Below are 16,181 nucleotides of genomic sequence, written 5' to 3'. Positions count from 1 at the left end.
CCAGAGTCCTGGTACGCTATAAATGTGTTTAAGGTGATACTGGGGAGGGGGAGCTGTGTGCAGGCTTRTGTCTGCCAAAGGGAGTGCTGGTACACAACTGTGCTCATTTACAATGGAGCCTGTTGAGGAACGACCTGCTTGAGCATGCAGAGCAGGGGGACAGCTGTGCTGCTGCCTGTGTGCTGCAGAGTGCTGTGCCTGCCTGTGGGCACTGGGCGACAGCTCCAGGCACATGCCTTATGCCACAGCAAGCCTGCATGAGCCTGATGGACAGTCAGAGGCCACAAATGTGGTGGCTGCCACTGTCTGCTCCTTCCCAGACCCTGTCCTGAGCAGCTGCATCTTTTGCCTGCAGTATCAGATGGCAGGACAGTCTTCATTTAAAATGGTAACCCCATTCTAGAGGCCGGACTGATGCACAGTGCAGCATCATGGTGGCTGGACATCTTACCCGCAAATTATGGCCACTTTCACTTAGGCAGGTTCCTATGTTCGTACTGTGGCAGAGCTCTGCCTGTCATTCCAAAAATACTAGGCAAAGGGTTGGCTGCAGGACACCTTTGTGTCATTGGAGAGGCAGTCCTGGAGCCATAGCTACTTCTGAGAAAAACTGAGTCTGCCAAATCATCTGTAGSTCTTTTCTGCCAAGTCTCACCATGATACAGTGAACAGGTCAGACAGGGCAGGTCTCAAAAGCCTTCATTTCTTTTTCTTCCAGCAGAAGCTCTTGCTGCCAGCCTGATTTTACTTTCACAACTCCAAATAATCCTAGGGATTTTTACTATTTTCTTGTGTAGACAGGGGCAGAGATTAAAGATGCAATCTAAATAATCTAATTCCAGAGATAATCCTTTTGCTCTTATCTCCAGTTTGGTATCAGGGAGGTTTCCAAGGAGCCCTACATGGCAGGGTGCASCTGGTCCCTTTTGGGCACCTGAGCTTTGTAGCCCCGTGCCCATTTGGGAGGTGGCTCAGGCAGTTGGGTGGGCTCACACTGGCTTCTTAGATGTCTCATTAGCACCGAGGACTGCTTCTGCCCCACACATCTTTGCTGTTCGTTTTGGACATCCCAAATCCTGATCCCATTTTCCAGCAGGAAATGGCTAATGCCCTAAGCATGTGCCCCTCATCGCTTGTGAACGATCAGGGCTGTAGGTAGACCAAGGACTGATTCAAGACTGGGTCATTTTAGCACAGCTACCAGGGGACAGGGAGAGATCAAGGGATTGAGAAGATGACCCTGGGCCTTTCACTTGTAGGTTACTGGTRTAAATCCAGCCTGCATCAAGGGACTGACTGATGGCTCAGTGGATTAGTAACAGGATAGAGCCTTTGACATCTGGGGCACAAGCTGGCATCAAGTTGCTGGTGACAGCAAGTATCGATTCGGGGCCGCAGTGTAGGACACTGCAGACACAGGCCAAATGGCGTGTCTGCTGTCCTCTGCCAGGGGCTGTGACCAGTCTGTGACCGAGGGTGAGGTCTCCTCGTGTCCCCAGATGAGCACAGCCACTCCTCACTGCTGCTCAATTAATCCCTCTTGCTTTGTGATGGGCCGCTGATTCTTGGGAAATGATCATCCAGGCTAGTTACTAGAAAGTGCTGTGCCTGGGGACTACTGGTAACACTCAAAGTGTTTATGTGCTTCAAAGTTGTGCTCCTGTCCCACACATCACAGTTTGAAGTGTAGGATTAGGAAGGATCATTTGTAATCAGCACAAATGAGCTATAATGAGGCCTCCCTCGGCCTCGCCAACTGGACAGCATTGTCCTGGCCATGGCTGCTTGCACTCCTTTGGTAACAGAACTTGGGGAACACCCAACAGGTCACAAACACAGCAGGGATATAAGAGATTAGCCTGGATTTGATCAGATGCTGCGAGAGTTTGGGTCTGTAACGCTGAGATGATTTGCCAGGAATCAGCGTGAGGTGGCTGAATCTGGAGAGGTGCTAAGCGTGCGTGTTTTGTGCTACTAATCTGGATACGGTTTCCTAAGGCACCCTGTGGTTTTAGGAACCTCTTCCAGGCAGCAGCGCTGGTGTGGGARTGCAGCAGTGACATGTCTGCCCTGGCCCAGTTATGCCATGAGCCCAAGAACTTATGTCACTGCAGCAGGAACACGCTTTGGGGTCCACTCCAACCTGGGCAGAGCAGGCTGGGGAGCAGGGGCTGGGTGGTTACACATTCCTCCAGACAGTTCACTTCTCCAAAACTGTGTCTAGTTAAGAGGCCTCCAAGTGCATTATAAAAGCAACAAACCCGTTTAATTCAGTCTACAGCACCAAGTCTTTATTTATAAAAGCAAATGCTTTGCAGAAGACTTGAATTAATAAAACGTCACCGGGACTTAGAAGCAACCRCTGCTGATGCAAGCCAGTGCCAGGAACACAGCCCTGAGGCCTGGCCAGTATCTGATGCCTCAAGGAACAGTGTGATCAGACAGAAGGACAAACATTAAGTTATTTGCTCCCCCAGCGTGTAGGGAGTGAGTTTCATTCGACCTCCATCTGGGATATCTCACTCCAGCCACCCAAGACCTTGTCAAGGTCCTCCAGAAAAAAAAAAAAAACCAGGATCTTACATTCTCCTGTAAAGTGCAAGCCAGGGAGCAGCCCGCTGGCAGTGTCACGGTCACCTCTGCCTTCCCCTTCACTGGCACTTTGCTTCTCGGGCAGATGATTGTGGTGCAAGGCGCCTGCAGGCCACCGGCCGCTCCATTCTTACCGGGCCGGCAGCAGCTCCCGCAGYTCCCTTTTCCCTTACTCCATGGCAGGGGCGAACAGAAGAACCTGCGTGTTCTTCCAAGGCAGCGAGCCGGGCCTGGGAGCTGCTGTTCGGAGCACAGCGGGCACGGAGCTACCGGGACGTGGCGAGGAGCCGCCCCCACGGCGGCGGAGCACCCTGTGCCCCAGCTCCGCTGCCAGCCCCTTCCCCGAGCACACCACACTGCCACAGCGCCACCCGTTGCCCCGGCAACCCTCCGTCTGCGCTTCCCGCCGTCGCCCCGCCGTGCTCCGCGTTCCGCCGCGCTGGAGCCGCGCGATTGGCGGCGCGGAGGGGCGGGCTCTGCCCTCCTGCGCTCGGCGCTCAGGGCAGCACGTCGGGCTGTCTCCGCTCCGGACACAGTGCTGGAGAGCCTCGTCTGTCCCCGCCGCTCCTTCCTGGGGGAGCTGATTCCACAGCGCTTCGCTCCCTGCGCACGGTACCGGCCCCGGGCACCCCGGCCCGCAGGGACCAGTTCCCCGCGCCGCTCTCGCCGTGTCSCCGCGCCGCTCAGCCCAACCCGCCTATCGCCGCCGCTCATTGGCCCACCGCCTCATGAATATGCAGATACAGGCCCGCGGCTGTCTAATGGCAGGCGGGCAGYTAATTAATATTCGGATTTCGGCGCGCGGATTGGTCGGCGCTCGCCCCGCCCCGGCAGCGGGGAAAGCCGCCCCCTGTCGGCGGCAGGAAGGGGCGGGCGCGGCGCCGGGAGCGCGACATGGTGGGCGCCGGTGCGCGCGGGGCGCCGCTGCTGCCGCCCGTGCTGCTGCTGCCGCTGCTGTTGCGGGGCGCAGCGGGCGGCATCGCCGACAGCGTGGTCTGGGCCGTCAACGCGGGCGGCGATGCCCATGTGGACGTGAACGGCATCCACTTCCGCAAGGACCCGCTCGAGGGCCGCGTGGGCCGAGGTGAGGGCGGGGGACACGCCGCGGCCGGGGGCTTTCGGCGGGACTGCCCGGGGGATCCCGCTCGGCTCYGCTCCGCCGGGGCAGTGAGGCCCTKCTGTGCCGGCGGAGTCCGGGACCCGCGCGCCCTGGGCGCCGTCCTGCCCGCTGCAGCCCCGGGAGGTCGGTGGCTGTCCCCGCAGGACAGCGGGGGCTCCTCTTCCCCAGCCACTCGGGGACGGTCATGGCCCGAAGGCACCGTCGGCACCGGGCACCCGCGGGACCGCGGCCACCCTCGTCCTGCCGTCGGGCCCAGCTGGGGCCGTATCCCCCGTCCCCGTGGCGGTGTGGGCTCCGGTCTCCAGAAGCGGCGGCATGAGCCCTGCGGGATGGTGTTCCTGGCCTCAGGCTGCGGGGTTGTGTAATGCCGAAGGGAAGTGGCTGCGCGAGGGCTGGAGTGGGATTTCGGCTGGAAAGGCGGCGGGAGCGGCCAGGCTGCCTGCCCGGCCGCGTGCGCCCGCCGGTCTCSTTTTTTCACCCGTTTTCCACTGAAGAGCCCGGGTTCCACAGCASGATCCGCCGGTTCGCAGCCCGGTCTGCAGCGCGCTCGGTGCGGTGGGAACAGCTTTGCCAGCCCTCTGCAGCCGGATCCGGGTCGCGCACAATGTGGGCTGATGCTTGCAGCATTCTGGTCCGATAGCGAAGAGCACAGGCTGTTCGCTGGAGCCCCGGTGCTGGGCCCGGCAGGGGGAAGGTACAGCCGGCAGGGCTGCTCCGTGCCCCGGTCCTGGCTGGGTGTTCAAGGGCAGGGACACGAGCAGAAATAGAGGCAGATGGGATATCATCAGCTGCTCTAACTACCAAGTCAGTAAAATCTTCAGTCGACCGTTTAGGACAGGATGGAGATCTAATATTGCACTTGGGTTACCTTTTCCTACTTTCTCCGAGTCCMCCACAGTTTGAATTGTGTATATTTCTGGTAATTGGTGCAYCAAAACTTAGTCGATTAACTAATGYATTGAAAAACTAGCTGTGCTGAGCCGCTCTGCTGTCATTTACAGGGTGAGYGGCAGAATGTGGAAAAAATGAGCTCTCTGTTGACTTTTGAGCCTAACCTTTGCTATTTCCATATAGGAGGGTGAGGATTTTCCTGTGCTAYACAGCTGGAACTGCCCTTGCTTACCCTGCATGAGTGCCATCCCAAATGAAGAGCCTTTTAGGCACAGTGGATACAGTGGAGGTCACATTTAAATACTAATAGAGTTTTTCACACCCGTGGATGCTGCTGGCCCAGTTGCACAAGGTGCCCCAGTCACTATAGGTCAGCTTTCCTTCATAGACCTCTCACATGTGTGACTTGAATGTCCTTGTGGACTTCCAACTATTTATTTTTGAGTTGAAGAGAAAAAAGGGTCTTTKTCAAGCACATTGTGACATTCACTTCCTTTGTGGAAAGCCTGTGGTATCTCCTCTGAGCAGCAGGCTGTTGCAGTAATCCTGCTTCAGCCAGTGGTGCCAGGCACAGTGGAGACTTTACCCCTTTGAGCTCTCAGCTGCCTTTCCCTCAATGGCTTTTTATTGCACCATTGTTCGTTTTCTCTGGGTTCCTCTCTGTGTTGATAGACATGTAAGGACTGCAGCAGAAATGTATGGCTGACTGGKAGGAAATGACCTGGGGATAGTAATTCTGGGCTGTACTGCCTCTGGGCAAAATAAAACCTTTTTTTTTTTTCCTAGCCTCCATTCAGCCGCTGTGCCCTAAAGGACTGACTGTGCTCATGGCAATTACAGAATATGCAGGTGCCAGACATAGCTGAGTTACAGCTTGGTGTGTACTGCTTGCTCCCAGTGAGCACCCAGCATGTTTTAAAACCCAACTTGCCTCCACAGCTCTGTCAACAGAGCTCTGACATGCAGGTGACAGTTCTTCCTCTCCAGTTACCTTCTTGGCTATTAAAGGACTTTCTTCCTGTGCAGGCTTTCCTTTAATAGGAGCTGACTTGTGTGGAGTCCTTGGTTTGCTATCACTGTAATCTGTAGCTGGCCAGAAATACCTGCGTGGGAGGACAGGTTAAACYTTTCACCCTCTGTATTTTTGGTGATTAGAGTCTTCAGTCTCTATGCCCAGGTTCAAGTGGTAAAGAGAAGTGGAAGATTGCCTGAGCAGCTCTGTGAAACAGGAGACTAAGAACTGGCATTAATTTCCTCTCCCTCGTTTGCATTGGCTCTGTCTTTGGCAACGAGTGCTGGGTTAGTAGTTCTCGCTTTGTCTTGGCCAGTGCATTGTCTGTTCCCATGGAAATGGGGGTGGAAGAAGTAAGTGTCAGCAGAGAACTTSGTCTGGATCAACTTCTGTCTGATGATGTCCACAGTCTTCCCTCCTGCCCCTSCTTCACTGGAGAATTGTTTGATGTGCAGCTCTGGAGGCATTGCATTAGTTTGCATTTATACAGGAACTCTGACACAATAGCATACCAAGTGGGGTTAGAATTTTTGGGGGCTGCTGTGRAGATGGTAAAACGCTGAAAAGAGGCAAATTTTGTGATTTCTCTTATTCTATCAGTTATTGTCCTATTTGGGAGTGTTGTTTGGGCCATTCTCAGTGGGGTCTTCAGATGCCTGCAGACAGCACCCATTTCAGCTTGGTATCTCTGAGAACATCACCTGATGGAGCTGCTGGTGCTTTTGAAACCCTTGTGTATTTTTCTTGCTTCCTTCCTCCTGTCTCCATGCTGACAGGTATTGTGGGACCGTGGTGAGAAGAAAGGTCTTTGTAAGATGCCTAATTCTTTTCACCCTTCTGCCATTCCCCAGGTTCTTAGTTGAGGGGCAATGAGTCTCTAACACACATTAACTGCTAACTTCAAATCTGTTGTGTCAGTGAGTCAAGTCACTTCTATGCAGACTGTTTTAGTTTTGGAATTTGAAATTGAAGATATTATAAAATTATTGTACATGTTTTTCCTCTTTAAAGGATCAAAGGCTCTTTAAAGAGCCAATGTCTGAGTCCTTTTGTTTCGTTTAGTGTTTATGAAGCAGGTTCTTCTTTCTGAAATGGTGCAAATGAGTTTCCTATGTSTTAGACTGCAGGTCTCCAAACCCATTTTCCTACATTTCTTGGGGCTTTGGCTACCTGTGCATCTGCTCTGGTAGTGCTGCCACCTGGTCAGACAAGGAAGGGAGACGGGTCTGACAGGGCATAAGTGCTGATACCACTTTGGAGTTGTTTCTTCCTCAGAATGTAACCCTTCCTCTCACTCCTTTGTGCTCCAAACCCAGCTTCTGACTATGGTATGAAACTGCCAATCTTGCGGTCCAACGCAGAAGACCAGATTCTGTACCAGACAGAGCGTTACAATGAGGAAACCTTTGGCTATGAAGTTCCCATCAAAGAGGAGGGTGACTATGTGCTGGTGTTGAAGTTTGCAGARGTCTATTTTGCACAGTCTCAACAGAAGGTAAGCAATAGTTTCTCGTGTGTCTCTAATGTGAGTTCCTGGCTAAGACTCTGTRTGCTCAGGTCTCAGCTGCTTTGCATGCTGGAGGAAGGAGTGAAGTAAGGCACTAATGGTACACTTAGTTCCTAACCTCTCACAGGCTCTGAACCTTTAGAGCTCTCTTCCACATTCYAGCTATACAGTTGGACTGGAAAACTTAATTTCAAAGTATTCAAACAAACACAAGCAACTAAACATAACTAGCAATAGAGTTTTACAACCTGTGTAGGCTGTGCTGGCTTTGAGAAGCTTTTTTTTTTTCCTTTTTCTTGAACTCTTGTCTCTGACCTGACAGCATGGTTGTGCCAGAGGAATATTGCACAGATTGAAGCAGGGAGGTGATCTAGGTTGAGTAGCCTATTCAAAACAATTTTTATGAACGTAATAAGACTTGATGCTCTTTCAGTCTGATCCTGAAAGCACAGAGTTAAATTCAACTGCTTGTTGCTCTTCAGAGAATAATCCTTGTCCACTTTTGAAATCCCTCATSTACAGAAGTAGAAGCAGAAGCAAACAGAATTCAAAGCCCTGTGATAAATTGGGGTAGGAGTGGTTTGTGTTTTAGTCTGCCTTTCCTCTGATTCCATCAGCKTCTTTAGGGCTGATCTCCTTAAGCACTGTGCTGCCTTCCTGCCAGAGAAGTATTTCAGGGTGCAGAACTGGTGGGGCTGGCTTACAGAACAGATGCAAAAAGCACCCTCAGATTAAACTGAAGGGCTGAGGCATCTTTGGTTCCTCTTCCTTCATGTGGTTCTGCTGGGATTYCCCAGGTGCTGTGTGAAGTTTGAGTCATTGCAGCCCTGAGGACGACTTTCACTCTGAATTCGCAGATGTGGTTAGCAGTTAAACRTTTTCCCTCCTTCAAACCCTGTGTTCTTCACCAGCTTGTTTCCTCTTCTCTGTTCTGCTGCAGGCTGTTAGTTAGAAATTGCTTCACTCCCTAGGGTGTGGTGTGTCACAGCCACCCCAGGGTGGTAGGAGCAGGTCTTCAGACAGGAGAAAAGTTGTGAAAGAGAAGCATGAATAAACCAGAATAAAACTGTGTTGTCCTCAGGTCTGAACAGCAGATGTAGGGGGTATTTTAAAAGGAAGAGGCAGATTTCAGGGTATTGGAAAGCATTGTTAATGTTCAGTGTCTTTACCTGGCTGCTTTTGGGTTCTGTGTCCTTMCCAGAGGAGTAGGCCAGTGCATGTTACAATGCTTTCTGGTCCTGGGTGCATAAAAAGCAGAGACCTTTCCTGTTCTGTTCCCGTTTCAACTGTCACGTGCCTGAATCTGTTCTGACTCTCTGTCATTTCTTCCACCCTGAAGGTATTTGATGTTCGCTTGAATGGCCACGTGGTGGTGAAAGACTTGGACATTTTTGACAGAGTTGGACACAGCACAGCTCACGATGAGATCATTCCCATGAGTATCAAAAAGGGAAAACTGAGTGTCCAGGGAGAGGTTTCAACATTCACAGGAAAGCTCCACATTGAGTTTGTAAAGGTAACAAGCTTTTCAGGGCAGAGCCCTGATCTTCCCTTTCCCCCTTTCCCAGTCACATGGTACAGCTGTATGCTGGAAAAGGAGAGGTATTGGTAGCTGGGAGACCRTTCCTTGCCTCAGACTGTAGCCCTGACTGCTGCCTTTTCTTTCTCTAGGGCTACTATGACAATCCAAAAATCTGTGCCCTATACATCCTGCAAGGAACAGTGGAAGGTAAGCACAGTTTCTGAGCCAGAAGGCTCTTCCCCCTTGGAGAGCAGCCTGTTGCTTCTCAGACTATGAGATCATAGCTCTTGTTGACCCACATCTGCCAAAATTGTTTCTCTTTCACTGAGTTTCCACAGAGTGCAGTTGCATAGTGAAGTAGGTGTGTACTGTCATTGTTCTGCTCCGAGTCACAAAGCTGTGTCATTTTGGAATGAGAAAAATCCATTTGTTTCAGAATTTCCTGTGTATGGGGTAGACAATAACGGAACATGTCTGGTCAGTCTCAGCTTATAGGYACAGATAAATTCCCTCTGGCCTTGGATGTCAGCAGCAGCCCTGCAGACAAATAATCTACAGTTATTTTAGCTAGTGGTTAAGTATTTCTTACCTGGAGCTTTGTTTTGCCTTTTCAGCTTGAGGACAAGGCAGTGTTTTTTTTCCAGATACCAGTTCCTCTGGATAGCTCTGGGAAGTGCTAGAAAAATTCTTCCTTCATCACCCTCTTTATAAGTGAGCTGGAGTTGAAGCTGCTCTAGCCCCTGAACTGGGAGGGTTTAGGATCTCTCTCTGACCAAAATATCAATATTGCTTTACTATTAGTCAGGGATTATCGAGTGCTGCTGAAGATTTGGTAAGAACCTTGTGGCCTGGTGGCACCTGCAGCTCAGGCCTCAGGCTCAGAAGGCTGGCTTTGAGCGGGGCTGGGCCATGCAGCTCTCATAGCTCTGGGCTTGGGGGGTGCAGTGATGTGGAGTTTATGGAAGGSATTGTTCCCATTCCTGTTTGCACCTGTATCTGCTGGTCCTGCAGGCAGCAGGTGCTTGTTCTTGACTAGATCTTACTGAGCAGCTTCAGTATCTGTGCTCTAAGGGTGCTTTTGTGCATTACCTTGTCTGTGTGATGCRTAGATGGTGTAGAAGGATGTAGTTTTTCTGCATGCTCTTATCTCATGAAGAAAAGAAATAGTGGTGTGATCATCTGTGAGAGATGTTCCTCTCTTCGGTGGTGTTCTGGTTTTGATTTTGATGTGGTCTCAGGTGCCCTCTTGCCCATGTTCTTGTTGGATCAGGGAGAGGGGAAGTGTCTTGAGTGGTCTCTCGATTTACATCCTTTCTGCTTGCAATCTTTTCTTTTGTTCAACAGATGTTCCCAAGCTGCAGCCACACCCAGGTCTGGAGAAAAAAGAGGAAGATGATGATGAAGATGAATATGACGATGGCTCCAGTGTCAAAAAACAGGCAAATAAGAACCGGGTTCAGTCAGGCCCACGCACACCAAACCCCTATGCCTCAGACAACAGCAGCCTCATGTTTCCTATATTGGTGGCCTTTGGTGTCTTCATTCCTACCCTCTTCTGCCTCTGCCGATTGTGAGAGCAAGCCCCACAGTGCATCAGCCCAGGGGCTGGGAGGGAAGGAGTTGGACCAAATATGGTTGCTTTCAATTTCTCCATATTGTTCATAATTTAAGGAAAAAAAAAAAAAAGATGATTCATTTGGAATGAATAGCAATGAATAGCAGGTCCAGGTAAGAGGGAGCTTACCTTCCCCCTGCCAGCAAGCAGCAAGGCCCTCGCCGTCCCCTTCGCACCATGTGCAGCCTCTGATTCTCCCTGGAGCATCCAAGAGTGAACTGAGTCCTGGCTGGGTGTGTATTGGGCCATTGAAAGCTGATGCTACCAGTCCTGGGCCATGTCCCACACTGAGAGAAAGCCATGTGCTGTAGGATCTCTGCCTTTACCGGGTGGAATACGGTTCCTTAAGCAGGAAAGCAGTTCTTGAAACAAGGCTGGGGTACACATTTTGTCCAGGATCATGGAAGTGTTGTGGTGCTGTTGGGTGTCAAGCAGCTACAGAGGACAGAGTCTGGCTCAGCATCTCCCTGGATGAGTGCAACACGATGTATGGTACTCGCTGGCGTGAAGATACCAAGGCTCTAGCCCAGCCTCCGTGGAGACTGTCCCCTCCTCAGACTGCAAGCTGCGCCAGGAGCAGAGGGGTTTATCTCACCTGATCTGCTGCACCGGTTGGGAGAGACTTTCCTAGTTTGGCAATTGCAATGTTCCATCGCAGAGGGATTCTGCTGTAGCCTGCGAGATGCTGACGTTGTCAGTGTCTGATCAGATGCACTTGTTTTCTGTATTGATTATGGCTTTTGTTTCCTTTAATATCCTTTTATTTTCAAAGGTTTTGTTTTAAGCCCAGTTCTTGTTTTGCCCTTTCTAGCAAGTGACCTCTTTTTTGGAAGAAGCTGAGAATCAGGTGCACTAGTGAGGTGGTTCGGGACTTGTTCCTTGACCTTCCCAATGGTGAGCTCCCTTCTCCATGACTCTGAACAACCTGTGCCATAGGACAGTGGAGCAACCTGGTGCATGCTCCCTGTGGTCTCTCCTCTGAGGGACCAGACCTGCCTGTGGCAGTGAGAAATGGAGTTGGTCATTGTTTGCMGTGAGTGAGTTGGTCTTTTGAATACTCTGGCACTGTAGCAAAGGGGCAGATGTCCAGCAGTTCAGTCCTGCAGAGCAAGGCAGTTTGTTGCCTTCCAGAAATCTGGAAGTGAACAGAGCATTGGAGACAAGGTCACCTGTTTCCCCCAGGGATATTTCTGAAAGAGGCTTTTGTTTCCACGTGCAGAGCCTGTGCCTACCTGACAGAGGCTGAACAGAGTGAAAGCCACTGCTGCACCCACTGGTCCAGGGCTGCAGGCTCTGAAGAGCTGACTTCTCACAGTCTTGGCCTCCAGCATGTTGAGCATTTCTGGTTGGCCAGGAGGGAGATGTTCTGTGCTGGAGCAGGATCTGTCCTAGSAAGGGTTGGGTTTTTGCAGATCAGCTTCGATGCTGCTGTGCCCTGGGCTCACAGAGCGCTTTACCTCACGCTCTCTCCATTGTCCTCAGAAGTGTTCTGTCCTTCCCCAGAGCAGTGGCACTGAGCAGTGACCTCCRTGCTGCTCTGCCTCTCTGGGTCTGTATTTTCCTAGCGGCTGTTCCTGGGTTGGATCCCCTGCTGTGGCTCAGGCTCTCTCTGGGATGAGCAGGGCTAGCAGAAGTACCGAGTTTCTGGCAAGGGAACTGGAGGAGCAGCCTTTTGTGTTCTGCTGGGCCCAGGCAGCTGAAGCCTTCACTTCCTCCTGACCCTCAGGCTGTGATAGGAGCTGTCAGCTCAGGGGCTCCGGAGTGAGAGTTGGGGGAGGTGACAAAGCGCTGGTCTCTGCAGCAGTGCCACTGAACCYTGCCTTTCTGATCACACACATCACTGCTATGGGCCTGACCCTAATTCTATCTCTGTGAGCTCAAAAACAAGCAGACCGTAACTTATCTTCTCTCCAACTGCACAMGGGGTAACAGTCAGTTTGGGAGAGAAGCAAGAGAGTCCCTGCCCCAGTTAAAGGAGAAGACAGGCTTTAGAGAGCACATCTTGAAGAACAAACCTTAGGATGAAAGGTGGTAAGCTTGAAGTTGTCTGTTTCATCTTTTAGCTGCTGTTAAAATCTAATACTTATAAAACCATTATAAAGTATGAGCTCTGATTTGTTCAGTGACAGTGCCTGCAGGGATTCTCCAGTGTTTTTTGGGATTGCTCTAACTGGAGCGAAGAGACATTTAGATCTTTATCAATTTTGAAAACCATGAACTGCRCTGATTTGTTAAGCAAAGAACCAAGGGTTGAAAGCAGGCGTCTCTCTAAGGAGCTACTCTCCTCCAGGCCTTTTAGGATGCATTTTATTTGAGCATCCTTGAAGTGAGGAATCAGTCAGCTTCTTGTGGCTCAGCCAGTAATCTCAGCACCTTGCCTACCATGGGAGAAAAAGGTGTACATTTAGATGTGCAAAAGTCAGAGACAAGTCTTCTAGGATGGTTTATTCCAGCCTCTCCTGGCAGCCAGGGCACTCATTTGGTGCCATCAGCTGCCCCAAGGCAGAGCTGAGCAGGGTGTGATCTGTTTTGTTCCAGTTGCTCAGTTCAAATGAATTTGTCTTATTTGAATAAGAATAGGGAGGAGAAATAGTTCATCCTTCATGACTTCRATTTAGTTGTTTTGACTCTGGTTTTATGCATCTTTCTCATTACAAAGCTGGGTTTYGGGGGTTCCTGACCCTGTTCAGGTGCTGTGAGAAGTTTTCTTCCTGGTCCATCCCCTCCTGACAGGTTTTCCTCAGAAGGAGCCTTAAAACAAAGCGTGTGGGAGCACGGTGGGGCATGGCCAGTCAGCACCTTGCTGGGAATGGAGCACTCTGGCTCCCCTAACCATCTCTGTCTAGTATCTGCAAGCCAGTCTGAGGGGTGTAATGAGATACCTGGGCCTGAGCAGCTAAAGAAAAAGTCTGGGCTGGCTGTAGCTTTCCAGAATGGATGTTTGAGGGAATATCCAAGACATTGTTTAACTGAGACAGGTTAGAGACAAGCCTGTTTGTGCTGCCAGCAGCAGTGTAGGGAGCTGGGTCAGAACAGACCCTGACTTGATTCATGTGTAGAGAGGGGCAGATAAGGCCATTTTAATAAAGCTTCCACTTAATAAAGGGAAAATCACTGTCTATCATATTTCAGGCCCGGATCCAGCCTCAGCATAGTGATTTCTAAGATGATTTTAATTGTCCCCATCAGCCCCTTCATTAAGCCAGGCCATTGAAGTCTTCAGTGTGTGTGACTAAACATCTCTGACCCTTTTGAGTGTCCCAGGTGGCAGTGAACAGAAAGCCAAATGAAATCCCTTCCCTTTTTGGTGCCTTTGTCTCAGGCTTTGAATAAAAGTCTATTTGAAGGAGCTTCTTTTTTTTTAAGGAGCTTCTGAGTCTTTTTTTTTTTTTTTCTTCAAGGGACAGGCATTCCCTGCCCTCGAGATCAGTTGGGGACTGTTTCCCCATCCCCAGATGCCAGCTCTGGAGGTCATAGCTGAAGCAGAGAACTGTGAGCAAGTATCTTTATTTCTAGCCCTTAAGGTCARTGGAAGAAAAGTCTAACAGGGGGCAGAAGAACTGGAAGAGCTCCTTCAGGTCTGGTCTCCCCCGGAAATCTCCTGAAGACAGGATGGAGAACCTGCAGACAGTCTGGTGCCTGGGTGTCTGGAGTTCAGAGCTGAGTGAGTCACGCTGGCTCCTGGTAGTCAGATGGCACTTGAAGCTTCTGGGTGCAGAGTGGGGTTGGGGGGTCCTGCAGCCCTCATTTGCCCCATGCTGCTTAGGGCTGAACAGAGCAGAGACCCCTGCTTTTTCCCTTGGCCTTTAAGTTGAAAAGGGGTTGCAAGAGCCAGGGAAATGTCTTACTACAGGAACTCTGGGCTGAGCAAGCCTGTTGCTGATAGGAAACAGCAGGAGGGAGAGGGCCATGAGAGCAGCTTCAGCCCTTGGTGTGAGACAGATTCTGAGCAGCTGAGAAGTACCAAGTGTTTCTGGCTCTGGTGCTCAAATGTGGGAGCGATCATCTGCTTCTTGCACTTATGGTGGGGTRGGAAATACCCTTGCTGAGAATCCAAGGGAAATGGGAACTGGGCCAGCGCTGAGCTGATTTACCTACTGGCACTTCTGCATCGCCACAACAAATGCCAAAGCCTAATACAATTCAAGGATGCTATTTTACTGTCGGCCTGGTTCCACCAGTCTGGCTGTACCGGCTGGTCCCGAATAGGCTCACACAAGTATTGTACACAGCACAAGCACACCAGGCTGGAGCTGTGAAGGCTCAGAAATGTTATCCCACAGCTGGGCCTCCTGTGCTGCACCCCTGCTTTGTGCTGCCCAGCGGGTCTGGSGCACGGGCATTCACCTTGGATCCAAATGGATTTGACCCAGGAGTATTGTAGCATTGAAAGGTGCTGGGCTGGATGGGAGAGGTGAAAGCAGGTCCATGTCTTCCGGGACTCTGGCTTGCTCAGAGTTTATTGCTGTATATTAAATACTATTTTTGGAGATTGAGGGGAAGATGGGGGGTGGGAGGGATGTGATGATGCTGTCCCCAGTCTGATCAGTGGAATGCTACTGCAGGTTATTGATAGCTTTGATTTCTTTTTCCCCAGAAAGTACTTTATTTAAAAAAAAAARGRAAAAAAATCAACAGAACAAGTGCTTTCCTCCCTCCTAGAAACTGTGCTGGCTCATTAGAAAATGTGAATATTTTGCAAACATCAGTGATTTCTACTAAAGAGTTTTTGTGATGGAGATTTGAAGGCAAGGGGCAAAGTACAGCTTAAACCAATTTTGGTGGGGAGAGTGTGAATCCAGGAAATGCAGGATCTCTGCCCTGGAGTTGTTTGCAGTCACACTTAATGGAGATGTGCTCTCCTGTGCTCCCATGGCTGTTCTGTCACACTCCTGAGCTGGAGTTGTGGAGTGCAGCAGTAGCTGGAAACTTGCTGGCAAGTCGGGGCTTGAATTTTTTGTGGTTTCCTTGGGGGCTTTGTGAATTCTGGGCTTTCCCACTTGATGAGCAGCTGGGTTGGTAAAGCAGYCCCAGAGCCTCTGAGAAGCAGCAGTGAGTCCCACCACTCCCTAGTGCCTGGCTGTGGATGTGTGGAAGTGACCTGTGCCACTGGCATTAAGGACACATCACAAACTTAAAGCTGCAGGTCTGCCTTGTCTGTAAAGGCTGAAGCAGTGTGGGGAGAAATCTCCATCTGTACATTGTCAGTACAAAGCAGTTTTGAGGAGGATTTTTTTTATTTTACTGCCCATTGCTTTGTGTTATAACAACTTGCAGTGACTTTTTTTTTTTTATTTTTTAGTTTGTGTTGCAGCAAGCTTGGGCCCTGGGTGAAAAGCACAGATACCTATTTCTGATTGCATCAGCTTTGCAGGGACTAGTTTGGGGGAGAAGATGGGCATGGGGGTGGGTTATTTTATTTTTGGTACACAGTAGCAGTTTTATTTTTTGATTTCCCCAGGATGTTTGGTTGAGAAAATGTTCTGAAATCTACTGTCTGGCAATTTAACCAGCAGTGTGCTAAAKGAAAATAAACAAAATTATATTGTCACTTGGATGAGATGGTCCCTCTTTTCTGGTGGTCGGGGCAGAGGAGCCACCTCTGGTTTTTACACTGAGATGAGGGAGGCTGAGCCTGGCTGACTGCAGGGTAACATTCTGCTGCTGCCCCCAGTACGGCTCTGGTGATCTCTTGCCAGTCATTTTGAGTGATTAGGTGCAAATTGAATGGTACAACATCCTCTTCAAAGTGCTGATGTGGACCTTGTTGCTTCCTGCTCAGAGCTAGAGCACCACAGAGATGTAATCTGCCTTCTGGGGCTTTGCAAGCTGCCCCGCTTTCAGCTTGAAACCATGTCAGAGGCGGATGGGGCTGGAGCAGAGAGAAAGCAGCAGCTTTGTGCTCTAGGGGTGCTCCTGGGG

General features: G+C 50.5%; 1 protein-coding gene across 1 annotated transcript; it reads left to right on the top strand.

The window, feature by feature from the left end:
• The first annotated feature begins 3,447 nt into the window (after window positions 1-3,447).
• On the top strand, window positions 3,448-10,290 carry MLEC (malectin). The gene is made up of 5 exons (XM_057373817.1): window positions 3,448-3,676; window positions 6,932-7,110; window positions 8,462-8,638; window positions 8,794-8,851; window positions 9,989-10,290. Exons 1-5 carry the CDS (start codon window positions 3,487-3,489, stop codon window positions 10,216-10,218), a joined length of 834 nt encoding a protein of 277 aa, XP_057229800.1. The 5' UTR covers window positions 3,448-3,486; the 3' UTR covers window positions 10,219-10,290.
• The last annotated feature ends 5,891 nt before the right edge of the window (window positions 10,291-16,181 follow it).

Source organism: Malurus melanocephalus, unplaced genomic scaffold (genome assembly GCF_030028575.1).
Source record: "Malurus melanocephalus ecotype Western Australia unplaced genomic scaffold, MMel_1.1 scaffold_208, whole genome shotgun sequence".
In the NCBI taxonomy this organism is placed as follows: Eukaryota; Metazoa; Chordata; class Aves; order Passeriformes; family Maluridae; genus Malurus; species Malurus melanocephalus.
The sequence above is the reverse complement of the archived record's forward strand: the minus strand, read 5'-3'. Positions and strand labels throughout refer to the sequence as shown.